Genomic DNA, 22,838 nt, shown 5'->3' with positions numbered 1-22,838 from the left:
CAGTTTTGCCTAAAGGTGTAAATCAAACAATAACTAGTCTTTCCGGATCAATGTTCATCTAACTGTAGCTCCATTTAAACTGTGTCTAGGAAGTGAACATTGAACATTCCAGTTCTATTGACTAACGTCATGACTGAAACACTCACCTGTCAAACTTCATACCTACAACAAGCTCTGAGCAGGGTTATTTACTAAGACTAAAACCATAACATCTTTGTTACTTGAAAGAAAATGAACGTTAAGTGAAATAAATATTTTACACACAACAAATATGATTTAATTATTTAATTATTTTAAAAAACAATAATAAAAATGACAAATACACACTAAAATTACTAAAACTTTACATTTAAAATGAAAACAGATAATACAGAAATAAAAACTAATTAAAAAATATTTAAACTATGGTTTCACTTTATTTTGACGGTCCCCTTCAGACATTCTGATGACTGTAAGTAATGTTACTCCTGAATGTCAATTAACTCTCATTAGAATATTAGTTAGTCAACCGAATGTCTGAAGGGGACCTTCAAAAGAACGTGTAACCTGTAATATTATCTCAGTAATACTAAATTGGATTGAAAAATGATTTTATTAAGTACATACATTTAAGTCATTAGCAATAATTAAATCTGGACTCTTTAAATTTGCTAAAGATATTGAGGTGGGCTGTGCTGTCAGATTTAAAAAAAAAAGATAAATCTTGTTTAAAACACACTCACAGTATCTTGCCTTGTCATAAAAAAGTTATATTATTTGATATTTTAAGAAACTCAATTAACCATGACACATTTTCTGTGTTTCTGCACATTGGTTGCATTGAATCGCAAGAAAAAGTTTTTCAAATAAGAAGTGAATGCGGTTTTTGTTTTTCATAGAAATAATACAATAATAACTTATTTTCATGAGTTTTATTCTTAATCAATGAGCCTTTTCTCTTCATTGTGATGACAGTTGCATTACTTTTATGAATTGCATTTGTAAGAATGTTTTAATAAATATTTCGATCCAGACAAAAAAGCATCATGCCTCTGACCCATATACTTTTATCAAAATGTCCCAGCAAAATTCCAGGCCCTGTGAATTTAAGCAAGGCCGTAGATCAGGCGCCTCATTTATAAAATGTTGCGTAGAAACCATCCTACATTTGATCTTATGATCATTTCTCAAATATGTGTATGTGTGATACGTTTTATAAATGAGGCCCCGCATGAGTCAAACTCCGCTCCAGGAGAGCCACTGTCCCACAGAGTTTAGCTCCAAAACACCAGCCTGGAGGTTTCTAGTGATCCTGAAGACCTTGATTAGCTGGTTCAGGTGAGTTAAACTCTGCAGGACAGCGACACTCCAGGAACTGAATTTGACACCCTGCTTAGATAACACAGCTAACCTATTGAAGCTCTGCCACGGTGTGTGTTAATGCCCACAAGTGGATCCTACTTGTCATTGCAGCTAGAGATCACATGGGCATATCTCAAGCTGCCTTCATGATAAAAAAGAATTCATTTAGATAAATCTTCGTACTCTATATTTTTATCCTGTAGTCGCAGAACAATGCAATAGGGTAACAGTAAATATAAATAATAAATTCATTTAGTTAAATTAATTTGACTACAACCTTGAACCTTATTCTAAAAGAAAAAAAAAGCTTAAAAATAATCTATTTTAATATATTTGTACGTTAAACCTGCATAGATCAAACCATGTCTTTTACTATGTGAATCTGCTCTTAAGTAATCTTTGGATATTTGATATCACTTTAAGTGCTTTGAGACAGTCCATGTAAAATAAGGCTGATGAGTTATTGCAGGTCGAGGTCTATATGAAGACACCTGGATAAAGCAGTACTATGGCTGACAGTAACCACGATGAAGCACTCATCTGTGAGGCTCCGTTGAGGCCACAGTTACAGTCTCCTTTTTGACGTGGGTTGTCTGGAAGTTTGGTTGGAGTTGGCTCCGGACACTTCATCCAATCAACTGCGGTCGATCCGGGACTGACAATGTCTTGGTCCAATTCTCCGCTCTTCAGCACCCAGTACGAGTTGTTCTTGAAGAAATAGGCATCTCCTGAGAGGCAAAGCAAGAAGATGGATCATAGGCATGATGGGAAAAAGTTGCCTTCTATGAAACATTCAGGAAGAGGACATAAATAAAATGTTTTTTCAATCAAATAATGAATTTTGCCAGTTTAGTTTTTCAGTAAAAGAGATTCATCTAAGGTAATTTTATTCTATGATTATGAAACGATATGAATACATATTTAATTGTTCATATTAGATATAATGGCAACACTATAAATTCAACTTGAATGATTTCCCTCAGTTAGCCTATGGGTAAATGAATAGTGATGTTTGAGATGTAACTCAAGGAATTATTGAATAATAACCCCATGAATTAATATAAAATGTAAAAGAAAAACAACAAAACTAGTAACAACATGCCAGTTGGGGTCTTATGTGCCAATTCTGAGGGGGCATCTTACTCCAAGGGTCTCATTTTATATTTTCACTTTCAAGTAAAACAATATCTTTTACTCCACGATTTTGAAGATATTAATAAGTCCACAAATCCCTCATTAACAAATAGACACATTTTTAACATAATACAATATCAGTGTCCAGATGTCATGTCCAGAGACAGAAAATTTCATCAAATATCTACAGTATTAAGTTTCTGCTCACGAAATCTCACATATGTTAATATTCAGATTTAAGAAGAGAAAACTATGGAAGCTTGTTTCCGCCACTGAATAATAAATAAATAATAATAATTGCGACTTTTTATCTCACAATTCTGACTTTTTTTCTCAGAATTCCGAGATATGAAGTCAGAATTGTGAGAAATAAAGTCGCAATTCTGAGAAATAAAGTCGTAATTGCGAGATATAAAGTCGCAATTCTGAGAAATAAAGTCGCAATTGCGAGATATTAAAGTCGCAATTCTGAGAAATAAAGTCGCAATTGGGAGATATAAAGTCAGAACTGCATGATATAAAGTAGCAATTGCGTGTTAAAGTCAGAATTGTGAGATATAAACTATTCTGAGGTAAAAAAAAAAAAAAAAAAAAGTCTATTTTTATCCCCTTAGAATCGGACTTTATATCTCACAATTCTGAGAAAAGATGTCAGAATTGCGAGATATAAACTCGCAATTATGTGTTATAAAGTCAGAATTGCGTGATATAAAGTCGCAATTGCGAGAAAAAAAGTCAGAATTCTGACTTTATAACACGCAATTCTGACTTTATCTCGCAATTCTGACTTTATAACACGCAATTGCGACTTTATTTCACGCAATTCTGACTTTATATCTCACAATTCTGAGAAATAAAGTCAGAATTGCGAGATGTAAACTCGCAATTGTGAGATAAAAAGTCGCAATTATTATTATTTATTTATTATTCAGTGGCGGAAACAAGCTTCCATAGAAAACCCTCTGATATGCAGATTGACAAAATTAAGAAAAGCACTGACATTCATTAAATGTGTTAAAATGAGATTTTGTGCCATCTATGATCAAGAACAAAAATTAAGATGGGCATCTGACGCCATCACCATATATTTGGGGCATTTTTGCAAATCCGGTTCCATTGTCCTGAAGTCTGCATCAGAAATCGCATTCTTCCCTACTATATACAGTAGGCGAAAAACGGCATTTGACAAAAGAAGTATATCCGAACTCACAGTACTCATAAGAGTAGGCAAAATGTCCCCGGATGACCTACTACTTCCGGCGAGATTCTGAAGTGTGCATATGATGGACTCTTTACTATCCCATGAGGCCACAGGAGAGGATTTATGAATGTCTGTGAAGTGACGCAACTGAGGCTTGAAGGTCACATGATCGTGAAGTAATTACTTATTCAAAATAAGTACCTACTCAAGAGAGAGTGCGACATCAGACGCAGCTATTGTTTTTTTTTAATAGGTTTTTGGTTACACGCCTAAAATAAGGTCTGTGGTGAACACAAGCTCAAGATATTTTCTATGACATAAAATACATTGGACATTTTTTAAGCTTTCACTTGTCTTGTAAAAGGCGGTTGCTAACAAGTAGTTAAATGGGTCTACAGAGGTTGTCTGAGACATTAAACATCATCAACAGGTACAGTAAAATAATCTACTCACTAGTCGCTTTCATAGCCTTGTTGTGTTTATAATCGCACTCTTGCAAACTGTGTCACTCAGCGCTCTCTTGCAAACAGTTTCACTGACCGCTACAGATTGATATGAATGATAACAAAAGCTTCTTTTGTATACTAAGCTGAAAATGCACTTAAGGTAAACAGACGTTCTCTACATTACCTTCTCCCCAGGTGATGATGTCATCAGGGGTAGCGGGCACACCCTTCCAGAGGGAGGACAGTCTGGGATAACCTGCGTCTAGACGACGATTCTCAGTCCCTTCATCGAACCTCCAGAACTCTTCACCGCTGAAGATGTAGGTTTTTCCATTATGAGCCCAAACGAAGGCCGCATCCACCCTCTTCACATCCTTTCTACCTCGAGAGATCAGCCCCCAGTCGGACAACGGACGTGGATAACCAGGAATCGCCACGGTGTCTTTAAATTCCCAGTACTGTGAGCCTATGTAAAAAAAAAAAAAAAAAAAAAAAAAATTTTTTTTTACAAGCAATCACTTACAGAAACAAGCATTTTCAAACTGATTTCTGCCATGACAACTCCCAGAGTGTGTTGCCACAATGTTGATATTGGTGAAATAGATCTGCAACGCTGCTGCTGTTATTGCTGCAGCTGCAACAAGTACAGGACTTAACTTTAAAACTAACTTTAGCTGGACAATAACTTTATTCTAGAGCTGCTGTAAAGCCAGAACAATCTATGTTACTTTCATTTCCTATTATCACTGTGAAGCTGCTTTGAAATTATCTATGTTGTTAAAAGCGCTATATGAATGAAGGTGACTTGAATTGACTTGACTTGCTATGGCCAATACATACACGACACGCTGCTGTGAGCAAATAAGACATGCTTCTGCTGTACAATATAGTGCACATGAATTACCCGTAGCAGATCTATACAGGTAGAGCTGGGGAAGCTGGAGGGTTTATGAAAGCACGCTGCACTGCTAAGGCAAATGCTAACCAAGTATATGAAAGTTGAGCAGCGAGCTCATTGGCTGCTGATGCAGCAGGAACCAATCAGCTGCGCCCTATAGAGAATGATGTGATTGCAAGCATTTGAGTTAAGGACCTATTAGCCTGCACCATCTAGAGATTCATTACAGAACTTTGTATTTGTTCTTCCATTGTGCAACCAAATGAAGAAAAAGAAACTAACCTATGAAGAAGATGATTCTGCTGTCCTTCTTTCTTTCATAAACTGCATCTATCTTGTCAGTGCCAGGAGGAAGACCAATCCAGAAGTTTTTTATGAGAGCAGGCTGAAAGGACACGAGAGATCCAGACCGCTGGATTCGCCAGAAATATGGACCTGACCGAAGCAGAGGAAATGAAACAAAAACAAATGAACTTAAAAGAAATCAAATAAAGAGCTACAAATATATTAAATGTAGCAGCTTTATTATAATCTTTTAAGCTAGGCAAAATCTGTAAAGATTTTAGACAGCATAGTAGATTGTACCTTTAAAAAAGAAAACATCTCCTCTGATGTTCGCCACCGCATCAAAACCTCCCTCACAACGATTCTGGGCTGTTGGATCCGGTCTAGACAAACAGAGATTTTAATTTGAACTTCTTCTCATCGAGTGCTGGAGATGTTATTAGTAGCTGATATGGCAGTGTATCTACACTATTGTTCAAATGTTTGGGGCCTGAAAGAGTTTTCAATGTTTTTGAAATAAGTCTCTTCTGCTCATCAAGGCTGCATTTATTTGACCAAAAAATACATTAAAACACTAATATTGTGAAATATTTGTGCAATTCAAAATAACTTTTTCTACTTGAATCTATTTTTAAATGTAATTTATTCTTGTGATGCAAAGTTGAATTTCAGTGTCATGTGATTCTAATATGAAACATTTCTGATTATTATCAATGTTGAAAACAGTTTTGCTGCTTAATATTTCTGTGGAAACCGTGATACATTTCTTTTCAGGATTAGTTGATGAATATAAAGTTCAAAAGAACAGCATTTGCTTGAAACAGAAATCTCTCTGATTATTTTAAAAGTCTTTACTGTCACTTTTGATCAATGTAATGCTTCTTTTGCTGAATAAAAGTATAATTAAAAAAAAAAAATCTTAATGACCTCAAACTTTTGAACGGTATTGCATGTGTCTCGGTAAACATGACTCACTGTAATGGTACTTTGGGACTGGGTGGTTTTGGTGGCTTGGGTAAGAGTGATGTTGGGTTATTCGGTGATGGTGTTGGCGAGCCTTTCTTCATTCCTGTCAAATAACAAGCCAAAACCACAGCCACAACTTTAGATATGGTCAGCTCGGCTTAAAGGGCTAGTTCACCTAAAAAATGTAATTCTAGAAAAATAAAATTCATTAATTACTCACCCTCAAGTTGTTCCAAACCCATAAGACTTTTCATCTTCAGAACACAAATGAAGATCTTTTTGGTGAAATCTGAGATTTTTCTGTCCCTCCATTGACATCCTAAGCAACTACCACTTTAAAGCCCCAGAAAGGTAGTAAAGACATCATTAAAGTAATTCATGTAACAGTTTAACCTCAATTTTATGAAGTGACGCAAGTGCTTTGTTTCCACACAAAAAATAAGTTAAAATTAAAAACATAATTTACCACTTTATTTACTAAATATTTATCTCCAACGCTCGTTCACGCAACAACATCCGTTCTCGCGTCAACACAACACGCATGCGTTGTGCTCTCGTAAACACGTGTTGAGATTAATGTTATGTAAAAAAAAAAAAAAAAAAAAAAGAAGAAGTGGTAAATTATGTTGTTTTTTCGCAAACAAAGCACTTGCTTCGCTTTATAACAGGGTTCACCAATCTCGGTCCTGGAGGGCCGCTGTCCTGCAGAGTTTAGCTCCAACCCCAATTAAACACACCTGAACCAGCTAATCAAGGTTTCACTAGGCATACTAGAAACTTTCAAACAGGTGTGTTGGAGCTGGTTGGAGCTAAACTCTGCAGGGACAGCGGCCCTCCAGGACCGAGATTGGTGAACCCTATAATATTGAGGTTAAACCACTGGAGTCACATGGATTACTTTACTAATGTCTTTATTACCTTTCTGGGGCTTGAAAGTGTCAATTGTGTAGCTGTCAATGGAGGGACAGAAAGCACTCAGATTTCATCAAAAAGATCTTAATTTGTGTTCTGAAGATGAATGAAAGTCTTACAGGTTTGGAACGACATGAGGGTGAGTAATTAATGACAGAATTTTCATTTTTGTGCAAACTAACCCTTTAAGGCGAATAACTGGAAAGATTGGTTTACAGATAATGAATTCAAAGCAGCTAACAGTTTAAAAAGTGTTACATTTCACATTTTATTTAACTTTACATTCTTAACATATGTTCTTATTTGAATAAATAGTTCACTAACAAACAAAAAAAAGAAAATCACTTTGTTTTTTACATTAAGCTACTGTATTATTTGTGATATGTTTTGTGATTTTGTCCTCATGTTTAGTATGGAGAAAAGGAATGTGATTTGTTTTTTCTTTGTGTTCCATAGAAAGAAAATAATAGCAAATAAGATGAGCAAATGATGACACAATATTCAATTTTGGGTGAACAATCCCTTCCAGAGCAGGTGCACAAAGCTTATTAAGAGCATATTCCTACCATAGATTGACTGAATGGCATAGCGATCATCAGCTGGAAGAGTGTAAGATGCAATATCACCAACAGCACCCTGGTAATACGGGCGCATGATGGAAGGAGAAGAGGAAGAATGAGAGAGACCGAGGGCATGACCAAATTCATGCACAGCCACCGCGAACAAATCAGTGCCGCTGTCATCTGAAAACATTGAGAGAATAAGAGGAGATCGTCATTCATGTATAATGACATTTTATAAGTGGATGATTCGTCAATGAAGGACACTTTTGACTACTTAAAAGCATGAAAAACTTCATCTAAAGGATTTAGTATCACATGTCTTACAATAAAGATGAAGTGATGGTAATGACAATCACTTGACAAACTTCCTTTTTTTTAACATTTCCTTTTTTTTTCTCCAGGTCTTGGGACTTTTTTAACATAAGTTAGCTAGCAGTCTATTAAAACTGAACGTATAAAACGAATATAGATTAAAAAATATTCAAATAAAAACAATTTTCAAATATTAACCTCATAAAACTGCTCTGAAAGCAAGAAAACCTGAAAAAAGTTTATGTTAAGGAGATGTGCTTCACTTCTCATTTCCGTCAAATGTTTTCTAAAATTCTTGGCATGATGGAAATTACAGCAATACTCCTTTGTTATACAAATATGCCATTTTAGGCAACTCATAAGCCCCAAAATTAGGGAGAATTTAATGTTGTAACACTTAAAATTAGGGGGGGGAAAAAGATCATTTTAAAGAGGGCTTCTATTCTATATATTTGGGTTTAAAATACAATTCACGAGTTTGTTTGATCATATAATCATACGGCATAGGTGAACAGATTTGGCTTGCTGTCCATGATTGAAAGTTTGTTCTTAAATCAATTTTTGAGAAATACATTAAAAAAAGGCTTATGGGATGCTTTAGAGAATGCGTCATCAGAAGATGTAAGCTAAGATGCTGCTTATACCCATCTGCTCAAACTTACGTCATGAACTTCATTTAGTATTCAGTAACTGCTCAGACTGACACCATCAGATGAGAACAAATTGATTTAACTGATTTAAGCTGGATGATGACACTAGCTTTGCAATATTGACACCATTATTGAACTGAAATGAATCAACATTGAACTGACTTGAGCTGAATAATGAAACTATTGTCTTCTGTAGAGCTGCTTATAGCTGAACTCATTTCATTGTTGATGAGCTTTACACTTGAACTGAACTGAAACAACACTGAGCTAAACTTAGCTCAATAATAAGATGTCTTCTTTTCAGCTTAAATGTCATTTGTTTCATAATTTCATGAGCATTAACTGTTATTTTCCTGTTTATTAATGTGTGAAGCTGCTTTGAAACAATATGCAGAGGTGGACGAAGTACACAACTTCCTTACTTGAGTGAAAGTATAGATACTACTGGTCAAATATTACTCCGTTACAAGTAAAAGTTGTAAAGAGCTATTTTTACTTAAGTAAAAGTACAGAAGCACTCGTTTTTAAAAACACTAAAGTATCAAAAGTAAAAAGTAAATGTTAATGCATTGTTTTATTATTGTTACATTGTTGTATGTAATACTTAAAGTACTGTATGCCTCTGAATCTATGCCTGCATACCTACCCTCATATCAATATCACATTTATTTCTAGAACACAGTTCCAGTAGCGGGATTGATTGTGAGATTGAATAAATTCTTCACAATGGTTTCGGACACCCAAATGGCTGTTCCCTCAAATACTGCCCTATTTAAAGTTTTTTGGCTTTTAGTAGGAATATGTTAGCCTTACTGTTATCTATAAGCTAGTGTGCTCCAAAAAAGTTACAAAATTCGCATTTAGAAGACCAAACCCAACATTGAAAATGAAAATCAGGTTTATGTCAGAATCCAATCCCTTACGAAAAAGAAGTTTATTCAAGTGTTCTATTAGTATACTTCTTTTAAACTAAAAATAAGAAAGTATACTTTCAGTCTACTTTTTATATACTTCTCAGAAATATACTTTATGTACTTCTCAGAAATATACTTCAAATTGCACCTAAGTATACTTGACTTATACTGACAGAAAAGTCTAAGTATATTTGGCCTATACTTGTTGATCGAGATATACTTAAAAGTATAATTAAGTATTCTAAGTATTCTTGGCTTGTACTTGGGTTTACTATTTTGATTGAGTAGTTTATTAAATACTTTTTTAAAAACATAATATTACATACTGTCTTATAAACTAACATGTTCAGCTTTATATAGTAACAAACTTTCGGGTGGAATAGCTTATAGAGTAAATAAAATAAGCATGGAAAATAAGTTTATTCAAGTGTTCTATTAGTATACTTCTTTTCAACTAAAAAGAAGAAAGCATACTTTCAGTCTACATTTTATATACTTCTCAAAAATATACTTAATTACACTTAAGTGTACTTGACTTATACTGAGAGAAAAGTCCAAGTATATTTGGCCTATACTTGTACTCAATCTTTTGATCGAGATATACTTAAAATTTTAATTATTCAAAGTATACTTGGCTTGTAGTTAACTCTTTTGATCGAGTAGCCTATTAAATATACTTTTTTTACATAGTTTTTCATATACAGTCTTATGAAACTTACATTGTTTGAAAATATTGATTAAAATATTGATATAAAACAGATATGTTTCTAATTCTGCGTATCTGAATTTTTGGATAGGCTAGTCCACTGGTAGTGTACATATTTACTTTAATTAAACTTTTCCCCACCATTGACTGAATTTTCCAGCTATCCATGTTTTCACTGGTATACGGTAGGGGGCGCTATGACACATCTTCAAGTACAGAATCTCTGGATCAAAACACAGGAGAAGAAGAACCTGAAACATGTGATAGAAGATTGCTCACTCAAATGTAAAATAATGTGATATCAAACATTAAACAGCTTGTAAATCAAAACTGCTTAATGTTTCCAAATGAAATGAAGCGTAGGCCTAACCCATGAAGAGAAAACGACTGTGAAGCTTTGGGGGTGTCGGACTCGATCTACTCCACCTGTGTTTTGATCATCGTTCTGGATCTGATCAAGGCGTAGTCTTTGACAAAAATGTGATTTTCTCAACTATTTTCTCAACATTTTAACAAAATGTTGCCTTTCTTTATGAAACTTACTGACATTCAAGTGTTGATAAAAAAGGATGCATGAAGCTAATAAAATGTTTTTAAAACTAGAGTTAAAGGTATTTTTCAAGTATAAAAAATAACATTTGAACATAGTAGTATAGGCCTACTGCAACTGCAAAAATTGTATATAAATAGTAAACTATAAGTATAATGTTAAGTTCACTTAAAGAAAATGTATAGAATAAAACTACTAAACTAGTAGTTTACTGAGAGTACATTAAAAGAAAACTTGTAGAATAAAACTACTAAACTCGTAGTTTACTGAGAGTACACTAAAAGAGTAAACATAATATATAAATGGTAAACTATAAGTATGATGTTAAGTTCACTTAAAGAAAACTTGTAGTATAAAACTACTAAACTAGTAGTTTACTGAGAGTACACTAAAAGAGTAAAAATAATATATAAATGGTAAACTATAAGTATGATGTTAAGTTCACTTAAAGAAAACTTGTAGTATAAAACTACTAAACTAGTAGTTTACTGAGAGTATACTTCAAAGTTGCTACAAGTATTAAAATAGTAAACTACTAGTATACCCATAAGTTCATTTGCAGTACAAATGAGAAACATAATTATGAACTAGTTGTGCACTTAAAGTTTACTACTGTTACACTTATAGTACACTTAAACATATACTTTTATATACTTCAAGTGGGCCAATTTAGTCCCAAGCGGTATTAAAATAGTACACTTACAAGTTTACTACTAGTACATATTGACATTAGTATACTTACTATAAAGTATACTTAAAAATATACTTGAACATTACTCAAGTACACTTCATAAAATGAACTTGAAGTATACTTTTTTTTCGTAAGGGATGTCAGATTGACGTTGATCTCCAACGTTGGACAGACGTTGTATTGTGGTTGAAAATGAAAATCGGGTTGACGTCAGAAACCAACATCAGTCGGGTTCTGACGTCAACCCGACTTTCATTTTCAATCAATATCCAACGTCAATCTGACGTCGGGTTCTGATGTCAATCAGATGCAGGGTTCTGACGTCAACCCGACTTTCATTTTCAACCAAAATGCAACCCCTGCAACCAGAATCATCCACGGACTGATGTTACTTTCTACTCAAGGACCTTGACAGAATTGTAGTGGAGTAAAAAGTACGATATTTGTCTTTCAAATGTAGTGAAGTTAAAGTAAAAAGTTTCCAGAAAAAATAATACTCAAGTAAAGTACAGATACTCAAAAAGTGTACTTAAGTACAGTACTGAAGTAAATGTACTTTGTTACTGTCCACCTCTGACAATATGAATACATTTTTATACAACTTTATACAATTTGTATTGTATAAAGTAAAATATAAATAAATCAATCAATCAGTGAATATTTGGTAATGCTTGTATATCTTGCCTCCGTAGGTCCAGCTCTCCTCATCATCAAAATGTGTATCTCCAGCAAGATCATACTCCCCTGGGAAGAAGGCATGAGCAAGCGTCCCTCCCCTCCCATCAAATGGATATCCGTCTTCGTGGAGCGAGCGGACGAAAGAGATCTTAATATCGGCTCTGTCCTGCTCGCTCGAGGAAGCAGCATGAAACTCGAGGTTGGTGACATCACTCCAGGCTTTAAAGGCATAGCCCATTATAGGTTGTACAGCAATGGGTTTAAGGGATGGAGGGAGAGATGGGTAATTCTGGATGCTAGTAGGCAAAACGGAGATAAGTTAGTGATTGCATATTTAAAAGGGTTATTGTAAGTTGTTACGCTCGGCAGTGACCATCCAGCTAACAAAAATATGTTCTAAGAACCTTTTGCTAATGTTCCCATTAAGTTATGATAACATTATTTCTGAATGTTCTCTGAACATTCAAAATGTCCAGTTGTTTTAAATATTTATCCGGCAAACCTTATGGAAAAGTTACTTTTGAATGTTCTCAACATTCTGGAACAAAGTTCAACTAAAACGTTTTAAAAAGGCTGTTGGGGTCGGTTCACACAGAATGTGTTTTTGCTGTTAAAAATGCGAGACGCAGGTCGATGGAACAAAAAAAGCTCAGGTTTTTTAAAAGTTGAACTAATTTTAACTTGAGCGCCACGGTTTATAGAATGCCGTGTCATGCGCGAGACGCTGCAATGCTGAAACAACACTGAAACTGAGCTGAATAATAAGATATCATGTTTCATAATTGATGAATTTGACAATATTAACACTTATTACAATTTTATACAACTTTATACAATTTGTATTGTATAAAGTAATACATAAATAAATGTGACTTCACTTAGTTTGACTTAAACTATATTTTTAAGCATTTTTCTTCAGTGAAAAAAACAGAAAAAAGTTCTCAAGTTTTAAAAAAAGTTGAACTCATTTTAACTTGAGCGCCGTGTTTTTAGAATGCCGCGCGAGACACTGCAACGGTTGAAGACGTCCATCTAGTGCATGTTTACATTGAAAAATAATGGAAAAGTAGCGCAGTGGAATGGAAAACTTTGTTCTGTTTTTATGCAAACATTTTGAGAAAATTATGAAACACCAGATAACTGTGAACAAACATTCTATTAACATTACTATGAGCTGGGCATGTTTTGTTAGCTAGGCATGTGTGTCTAGCGATGCAGACCTCCATGTGAGGTCAGACTTTTTCCAGCGGAGTCCAACGGTGGCATATCTTCTTTTCCTCCTTCGCTTTTTCAGCAAGTCCCCGAACCCTATAATGTCCGGCAATGAACATCGTGGTGTGCTCATCAGTTTCAGGGTGTCACTGTCTAGAGAAGCACAGAACAGAAGGTCTCAGATCAATATATAGACTTCAGAGATACAGAGCCCATTACAGTACATGTAATAAAACCCCATGTGAGGAGGAGGGACAGTGAAATAGTTCTTTCTCTAGAGGAAATGTATTGAACCCACCAACCACAGCATGAGGAAAAAGTCACTCTAAATCTCATCATTACACTTGCATATATCAATAATTGAAAACTAGCTAGCTAACCTGGAATGTTCTCAGAAGTTTAGCTAACGTTGTGGCAAGGTTATCTCATAGTTATCAACAAATGTTCTACCAGAATGTTCGTTCAAAATCATCAGGGGTCGTATTCACAAAGAATTTTAAGGCTAAAAGTAGCTCCTAATTGGCGAATTTAGGAGCAACTCCTAAAAATAATGGGCGTGTCACTCGTAACTTTAGGACTCCTAATTTTTTTGACTAAGAGTAATTCACGAAGCATTTTAGCCCTAAAAGTAGCACCTAAGCCTGGGACAGATTAAAAGAAGTCGAGAGGACTCCTAACTCACTAAAGGCCCGTTCACACCAAGGACGATAACTATAAAGATAACGATAAAGATATAATTCTAAAAATCGTTCTCCATATTAAAGAATAACAGAGTTCACACCACAACTATAACGATAAAGATATGAGGAACGATATCGTTGGGATCACTTTCAGAACGATTTTTTTCCAGCTGTCGAACGATAAAACACTGACAGCCAATCAGAATCCATTCTAATTTAAAGGTCTCGCGCATTTAAAATGGATCTGGATCATCCGGGCGCGCGCGTGCTTAGACCGTTATCGGTCGTTGGTGTGGACGCATATATAGTTATCTTTATCGTTATCTTAGTTATCGTGCTTGGTGTGAACGGGCCTTAAGACCTATTCACAAACCGCTTTTTGTGGCATTTCACGTTGCGATGTTTTGAAATGCGTATGCGGCGGCTACAGGAGCTTCCAATCGCGAGGGAACAATTTTGCATTGTAGGCATAACTAGGGATGCAATAACGCCACCAACAACAACCAAAACTAGGCTACTCATTGCATGTAAACTAATTGTAATGTTTCATTGTGAATCAAATTAAAATGTTCTTCTCTTTGCAAATAGTGCAGGGCCATATGTAGCAAAATAAAGTGTTTGGAACATTTCATATAGATTTTTGCAAATTATGTTTTTTGACTTCTTCAGGCCCTATAGTTTGCAAAACTACCTGTTTCCGATTTTTTCCCGGGCTCCACAGGCCCAAAATCCAAGATGGCGGATATATCACCAAAAATAGCAAATAATCGCCTTTTTAAACATTTCAAATGGATATATGTTAGGTATATCATTATATACATACATTTTCTAATTAATTGAATGACTTAGGTAATAAATACGACCATGGGTAACATCAATTATCATGATTATCAACCAATGATGGGTGTAACCACCATTATGCTATTTATTGGCATACCCGGAAAAACACATTGACTGGTTAAAAGTTTCCTTCATATAACCTAATAATCATTTTAATTAAAATAATGTTCTGCGCTCACCACAATAATTCTGTTAACAATCAGATGACATGGAAAATTATTGGGGAGAATGGATTACATGAAGCCAATGGGAAAGATAGCCAGCCCTTGTTACTAGGAAACGATAAACAAAATGAAACTTTTGAGCTTTTGCAGGAAGAGGGAAATTATTTTTCCAGCCTGGGCAACTGGTATTTTTCTACTTGCTAGGACCCCACTGAATACAAAACAACCTGTTTCCGATTTTTTTCTTCATTTTAAGTGCCAAAATTCAAGATGGCAGACAATATGCAGACAAATCACAGAAAATAAAATATATAATCTTTTCACTTCTATAAAGGCTTTAAAATGGTAAACTTTTTGATGAATGTATTCCTAATAAGGCAAACAAGTGAGACACAGACTATTTTCAAAATATTTATTGGATCATTTGCCAAAAAAAAAAAGAAAAAAAAAAAAAATGAAAAAAAAAAAAAAAAATCTGCATTTTGTTTCATTATTGAAGAGTTCAACAAAACAGTCAGTCATTGTCACTCAAGTATTCATCCTCATCACTCTCACTGTCACTGTCACTGTCTGACTTCTCAATATTGGTGCATGTCTCCTCAGAGCCCCTCACACCTGCAAAGTTGCGTACATGGTAAGTTGTTGCTCTTGCAAGAACACCTTCTACTGCATTGGCTGGCAAGACAAGAGCACTTCACAAGCTCCACAACAGCCTCTGGTGCTGGTGGAAGTTTTGACAGGACAGGAGCCCATTGCCCATCATCAATTTCCCTCCATCCCAGTGATAGTGCGTCAAGAATCTTTGGAGCAGGCACTGTATCTTGTGCCCAAACATTTGCTTGCTAGTGTACTCTCAGAATGTGGTCTGTAACTGCTCCTGAAGTGGGACATAGTTTTTCCACTCCCTGGTTGGGTTTTAGAGTTTTAAACATGTTCCACCGAAGGGCTTTAGCTGTTTCATAACCAGGTTTGAAGAGCTGACACATGAATTTCTCACATCCAGCTAACACGTCTGGAGAGGGATGAGGACCTACACCAAGCCTACAAAGTGCATTAATGGCATCATCATCTGTCTCCATGAATGACTTGAAACAAGAAACCTTTCCTTTCCCACGGATATGGCCTGTGGTATCACAACCTGTGAGTGCATGGAACCCTGGTAATGCTGCTGCACGCTCTGGGCCAAGAGCCACGTAAATAGGTTGGAGTTGTATCTTTCGTCGATGATCTCCAGTGCCCATGATAATGAGACTGTCTTTGTTGAGGTCTGGTACCCTGCGTAGGGCAAGCACCAAGACATCTGTGTCACATGTGTAGATATGTGTGGGGTTTTGCCAAAATGACTTACTGCTACTGCGTACATGATCAGTAGAGTGTCCGCCTCTTCTTGTGAGCTTCTCATGCAGAATGCTCCTCCTTATGGCCTCAAAAGTTAACATGGTGAGCATAGTGCATAGAGCATAGAACACAGATGTCTTGGTGCTTGCCCTACGCAGGGTACCAGACCTCAACAAAGACAGTCTCATTATCATGGGCACTGGAGATCATCGACGAAAGATACAACTCCAACCTATTTACATGGCTCTTGGCCCAGAGCGTGCAGCAGCATTACCAGGGTTCCATGCACTCACAGGTTGCGATACCACAGGCCATATCCGTGGGAAAGGAAAGGTTTCTTGTTTCAAGTCATTCATGGAGACAGATGATGATGCCATTAATGCACTTTGTAGGCTTGGTGTAGGTCCTCATCCCTCTCCAGACGTGTTAGCTGGATGTGAGAAATTCATGTGTCAGCTCTTCAAACCTGGTTATGAAACAGCTAAAGCCCTTCGGTGGAACATGTTTAAAACTCTAAAACCCAACCAGGGAGTGGAAAAACTATGTCCCACTTCAGGAGCAGTTACAGAGCACATTCTGAGAGTACACTGGCAAGCAAATGTTTGGGCACAAGATACAGTGCCTGCTCCAAAGATTCTTGACGCACTATCACTGGGATGGAGGGAAATTGATGATGGGCAATGGGCTCCTGTCCTGTCAAAACTTCCACCAGCACCAGAGGCTGTTGTGGAGCTTGTGAAGTGCTCTTGTCTTGCCAGCCAATGCAGTAGAAGGTGTTCTTGCAAGAGCAACAACTTACCATGTACGCAACTTTGCAGGTGTGAGGGGCTCTGAGGAGACATGCACCAATATTGAGAAGTCAGACAGTGACAGTGAGAGTGATGAGGATAAATACTTGAGTGACAATGACTGACTGTTTTGTTGAACTCTTCAATAATGAAACAAAATGCAGATTTTTTTTTTTTTTTTTTGGGGCAAATGATCCAATAAATATTTTGAAAATAGTCTGTGTCTCACTTGTCTGCCTTATTAGGAATACATTCATCAAAAAGTTTACCATTTTAAAGCCTTTATAGAAGTGAAAAGATTATATATTTTATTTTCTGTGATTTTTCTGCATATATTGTCTGCCATCTTGAATTTTGGCACTAAAAATGAATGTCCTTCGCACTACTTGTGTAGCACACGCATTCTCAGACCTGTCACCTGTCACTCATCATCGTAGGGGAGGTGTTAGGAATCATTCCCACGTTACAATCATCAGCCAATCAAGGTGGTCACTTCAGTCAAGCTCGTGCATGAGTAATGACGTCATCCCCATAGCAACAAAGACTCACTCTTAGTTTAGTTGTTATTTTTCTTTACTAAGAGTAGGTCTGAAAGGCATTGTGAATAATTTTTAAGAGAAAACTCCTAGCTAAAATCTTTTAGTGCGATTTAGGAGTACTCCTAGTGGTAAGATAAAATGCTTTGTGAATACGGCCCCTGATCTTTAATAATGTTCTTAAAAAGTTAGTACAAAAACATTATTTATACATTGTTCATGGAATGTTCCTACCTGAAACATTTGGTTGGATGTTTTCATGACGTTTTTTAAATGTAACTACTACTCAAACATTCAAAAGTATGTATGTATGTCTCTTTATGTCTGCAAAATGATTAAATGTAATGTTCCCTTAACGTTCACATAAGCAAGAATGAACCAAGAAAAGTTTTTAAAACGGGATGTTTTGAGCGTTCAGAGAACATTCAGAAACTTAATGTGAACATTATTAAAACGTTTTTCGAACATATTTCTGTTAGCTGGGATGGAGTTTTGATTTAATTTGATTAGAAACAAAGCAGGGAAATCTAGAACAAAAAAGAACAAATAAATGAAGAAAAAAAAGGCACTGAAAAAGACTTCTCAAAGTTTTGTGAAACAAAGCCGTTAGACCATTTCCTGCATGTGATGAAGTACTTTCTGTGAGAGGCACACACACTGCATTTACCGAGTCTGCCCGTGTCTTTGAGGCCAGCGAATCTCTGCATTTCTTTGATGGCCTTCTCAATGCCCTCTTTCGTCAGCAGCTGCCCTGTGCGGGGGTCCGGGGGGGGCAGGTACCCATACCTGCTCAACCAGTCCTAAGAGAAATCACACACTAAATGTTCATTTAAGGCGAGACACTACAGGTGAATAGGGTACAATTTTTAACTAGCAGATATCACCATGAAACTTGCAGTTGATTACCTACATTAAGATGAGAAAAAAATGTATTACAAGTTATCTGTAATTTAATGTTTAAATATGCAAATTTGGCAATATCTATTTAAATATGCACTAATTTGCATATAGTTTAAAAAACGAAATCTGAGTATTGGATAAAGCCAGGTTAAAAATTATTTTTTCATTTTGTTCACGTATTAGATGGGAAAAAATTACAGAGGGATTTATGGATATCTTTTGTTATCCTGTAAATCAAAATATACTGTCAATAGCCTTAAATTATTTTCGCCATGTTTTTTGGAATAAAATGTTATATTAATCAGGCTAGGAATAATATATTTACAAATCCCCCTGTAAATGTCTTCATAATATAACTAGGTACAAGACTGGAAAGTTTGGTGTATATCGGTGCTACTGAAGTGGAGATTACGGACTTGGAGTGTGAGAGAAAAGTCATTTTGAGAAAACGGGCTTTAAAGATTTATCATCAGCCAATGAGATTGCGCATTCAGCCCTTTTACTTTCACGATTGGTTGCTGATAAAAAGGAAATGACCATATTTAAATCTGACAGCATTATACAGGAGAGAGAGAGCTTTCTAATGGTGTATGTCATGACAGAGTGCAGACAGCGATCGTGGAGCAGCGGGATGATTTAACGCCAACTTTTGTTGAATTTATGAGAAATCTACAGACGCAAACAGACAAAGTGTAGTAAAATAAAGACCTAAATGTGTATTTCTGACTTTTTTTCACCACAAGTCTGAAAGAAGACAAATATCCAAAAATCTCAAAATTGACCAGTAAAAAAAAAACTATGTTTTTGCCTGCCGTGTCTCGCCTTAACTTAGTCAAATATACACATGAATAGAGACATTTTATCATTTTCGTTTAAAGTTTAAAGGCCAGTTCACAATAAGAACAATTACTATAACAGTAACTATATTAGCATCCACACCAACGTACAATAAAATATGATGATCATCGTTCATCATTTGGAAAAAGATAATAATGAAAAAGATTTTCATCCTTCTGTGTCATTATAATGTATTGTTGTGGTGTGGAAATCCCTGTTCTCGTAGAAATGAACCACTTCTCTAGAAAAAAAATCCCTGAAATTCCACTGATAATTTATTTACATCTGTCTCACAGGGATTTTACACATATACAAAATTAACATATGCACATGAAACAAAAAACACAAAGAACAACCACACTTTCTACATATGGCACAATGTTTTTTTTTTTTTCTTTCTGTTTTTAAAAAGAGTTTAACTTGTAGTAATGCAGAGTAGGCTCCTCTTACCACACCCCGAGAGTACTGGTCCGGCATCGGAGCCAAATGAACCGGAGAGATAAACACAAGCACAGTGCAGGTCAGGTGAACCAAGCAAAGACATCCTGAGGAAATCATCTGCATGGACGGATTAAAAAACAAACAGCTGCCAACAATTAAAAGGATCTGCCTTTATTCTAAAGTTAATGTTGCCCTTATCTCCTCATACCGTTATTTGCTCTGTTTCTCTTGCTCTACTTTCAATTTATCTCTCTAAGGACTAGGCTGGGCAGACCAATCGATGAGAGCTCTCTCTCTCTCTCTCTCTCTCTCTCTCTCTCTCTCTCTGCATTGTGATGAAATCTGAAATACAGTATCTGAAAAATCTCGCACTCCCTGCTGAACTTACTTAACTGTATTAAAATGCATAATTACATTTACATTAAGTCATTTAACAGACACTTTTGTCCAAAGCGACTTACAAATTAGGACTAAATTAAGCGCGTCATCGTGAAGAGGCAAAAAACGACGCAAGAAGTGCTCAAAATATGAAATACGAAGTTCAGGCAGTTAACATTAACTATTCAATTATGCCTTTATTTCAAATAAGTTAAGCTTTGCCATTCTCAGATTTTGCAAAAGATCAGTTAAAAAATCAGTTAAAAAAACACCACAAAATACAACTGAGGATAAGGTGCAGTGGTTACACCCATAACTGAAAGCCACAGGATGTTTCAATTTTACTGTTACAACACTAATATTGTTCTGTTTTAGTTGTCACCCTCATTAAAACAAACACTGCAATGATAACAATTACAATTATTCTTTCTTTTATTTTCAATATGTAGGTTAATATTGCTTACAACATCTAGAGAAAATCTATTATCACTCTAGTTGTGCAAGAAAGCTACTTTTAATGATCATGTATCAATAATGTATCAAAAATAAATCATGTAATCATTTGCGGACAAGCCTACATCAATGACACAAAAAAAACTTTGAAATAATGTTGCCTAAATGTGATTGTGTGACCGGACGCTGTGGCAGGAAAATAACATCACAGGGGTTCAGGAAATGTACACATGTGTTTAAAAAAAGAATTAATTCATGACGCTAACTTTGAAGTTTAAGGTCTCAGTGTGTTTAACTGAAGTGTGTCGCACTAATCTATGTAAGATGCAGTTCCACAGTAGTTTTGTAACACTTGCCATAGGACACATTTCAACAAAAGCCTATTGCTCAAAGTATGTCACTGTCAGCAGAGATGGGCATAAATACATGGAAATGTATTTAAAATAAAATGAAAAAAAAAAATAATCTATTAAATACAAATACAGTATTTTCTATTTTGAAAATACACAAAATACATGTGAAATTGGCCATCCAGTGCAGGTATAGGTCACAATGAATGAAGAAACTACATAGGCCTACTGACATTTAATTCCTAACCTTATCTCTGCCCTCTCTGTCTTTCTTTCTTTCTGGCTGGCAATTACAAATAAACGTATGCAAAATAGCAACCATTTATATACTTTCTTTCTGACCAGGTTACAATGTAGTCTATTACTTGTGGTGAACACTATTAAAATATTCATACTGTATGTATGTGGGAACCTTTTCTGCTATTTAGCAAAGAATATGGATGGACGATAAGACCAAAATCTTAATTTTACTTCACAGTAACAAAATATATCATGGTTTCACAATTCACAATATCAGTTTTGATACCACAGCAAAAACTGAATTTCAAACTCTTTTGAGGCCCTTTTTTTCTTTTTCTTCTTGCAGGTAGTAATGCTTTTTAAGTAGCCTTTAGTAATTTGATTTTATGTACAGTTTATTTGTTTCTATAAGTTTATTCAAATCAGAAAGTTTATCTAAAATTTAAAATTAGAATTCATTTGACAATATTTACCTCAAGTTTTTTTTTTTTTTTTTATGAATAAAACTAAAAGCTGAAGATGTTTGTGGTGTATCATTCATCAGTGCTTCTTTTTCCACTCCAACATTCCAATAATTCCTGCCCACTAAAAGCTGCACGGATACATTTGCTTACCCCACAAATAGGCCCATCTATGTAAACGATTTAGAAAAAGTTCCATCGATTCACACTTTATACCATCGTTATGATACTGTATGTAGTGTCATATCACCCAGCCCTAACATGCACTAATGCTTTAAACACATTTGACAAGATAGTTGATAAAAAACAACAACCGATCAAGACTGATTGGCTAAAGCCAATTTCTGCCTGTGCTCTTTTATTCTTTAATGTTAACTGAAGGCAAATCTGAATAATGCACTATTTTAACTTTAATCAACAACTAGAATTGATCATGACATCCTCACCTTATTCCAGAAAAATCGCTGACCCAATGCTGAGTTGAGTTGTAGGCTAAAGCAGCTCACACACATGAATGTTGAGGTTGGGGGGAGGGGGTGTTTCTGAACTAGTTGATGCACGAAATCAGTAGGCTACTTGATAAAGAGGTTGACAGGCAAAAACTATTTTATGTATTTTGAAAATACAAAAATACTCATCTTAAATTTAAATACAAATTACATTATATTTTTTCCAAAGGCTTTAAAATACAAAATAGTATTTTGTATTTCAAATATGTATTTTAAATACATGTATCTGAAATACTGCCCTTCGCTGACTGTCAGACACATGAACGTGGTAAACGATGCAAAACTCGACTTAGCAATATACCACACTTTAGTCCTTATATAGCAAAAGTGTTGTTTGTTCCCAATATAGGCTACAGTAAGTGCGTCACATTTACCGTTGTTAGGGGAAATTTTGCTGCTATTTTTATAGTGGATATAAATGGCCTAAATGTGTGAGACTTGATGTCTTCATTTTGACTTCACAT

General features: G+C 35.5%; 1 protein-coding gene across 2 annotated transcripts; it reads right to left on the bottom strand.

Annotated features, from left to right (window-relative positions):
* Positions 1–575: 575 nt before the first annotated feature.
* mmp25b (matrix metallopeptidase 25b) lies at positions 576–22,374 on the bottom strand. 2 transcript variants are annotated; one of them, XM_079851488.1, is made up of 11 exons: positions 22,312–22,374; positions 19,993–20,100; positions 18,473–18,605; positions 13,468–13,612; positions 12,254–12,543; positions 7,750–7,926; positions 6,281–6,374; positions 5,606–5,688; positions 5,303–5,455; positions 4,307–4,588; positions 904–2,069 (listed from the first exon to the last, which is right to left on the bottom strand). In XM_079851488.1, exons 2-11 carry the CDS (start codon positions 20,098–20,100, stop codon positions 1,819–1,821), a joined length of 1,716 nt encoding a protein of 571 aa, XP_079707614.1. In that variant the 5' UTR covers positions 22,312–22,374; the 3' UTR covers positions 904–1,818. The 2 variants fall into 2 exon arrangements, with proteins under 2 accessions (XP_079707615.1, XP_079707614.1); XM_079851489.1 differs by lacking the exon at positions 22,312–22,374 and having other exon boundaries at positions 576–2,069; positions 19,993–20,234.
* Between the last annotated feature and the right edge of the window lie 464 nt (positions 22,375–22,838).

Source organism: Squalius cephalus, assembly GCF_949319135.1.
Source record: "Squalius cephalus genome assembly, chromosome: 19".
NCBI classification, from domain to species: Eukaryota; Metazoa; Chordata; class Actinopteri; order Cypriniformes; family Leuciscidae; genus Squalius; species Squalius cephalus.
The sequence above is the reverse complement of the archived record's forward strand: the minus strand, read 5'-3'. Positions and strand labels throughout refer to the sequence as shown.

Bases quoted from the DNA above. Each gene is read 5' to 3' on its own strand.
- mmp25b (XM_079851489.1), bottom strand. From the start codon at position 20,106: ATGCAGATGATTTCCTCAGGATGTCTTTGCTTGGTTCACCTGACCTGC. The intron at 13,613-18,472 runs GTAAATGCAGTG...GTGCTTCTCTAG, and splicing joins CAAAGACACGGGCAGACTCG to ACAGTGACACCCTGAAACTG. The intron at 5,689-6,280 runs GTGAGTCATGTT...CTGTTTGTCTAG, and splicing joins AGTCCCAAAGTACCATTACA to ACCGGATCCAACAGCCCAGA.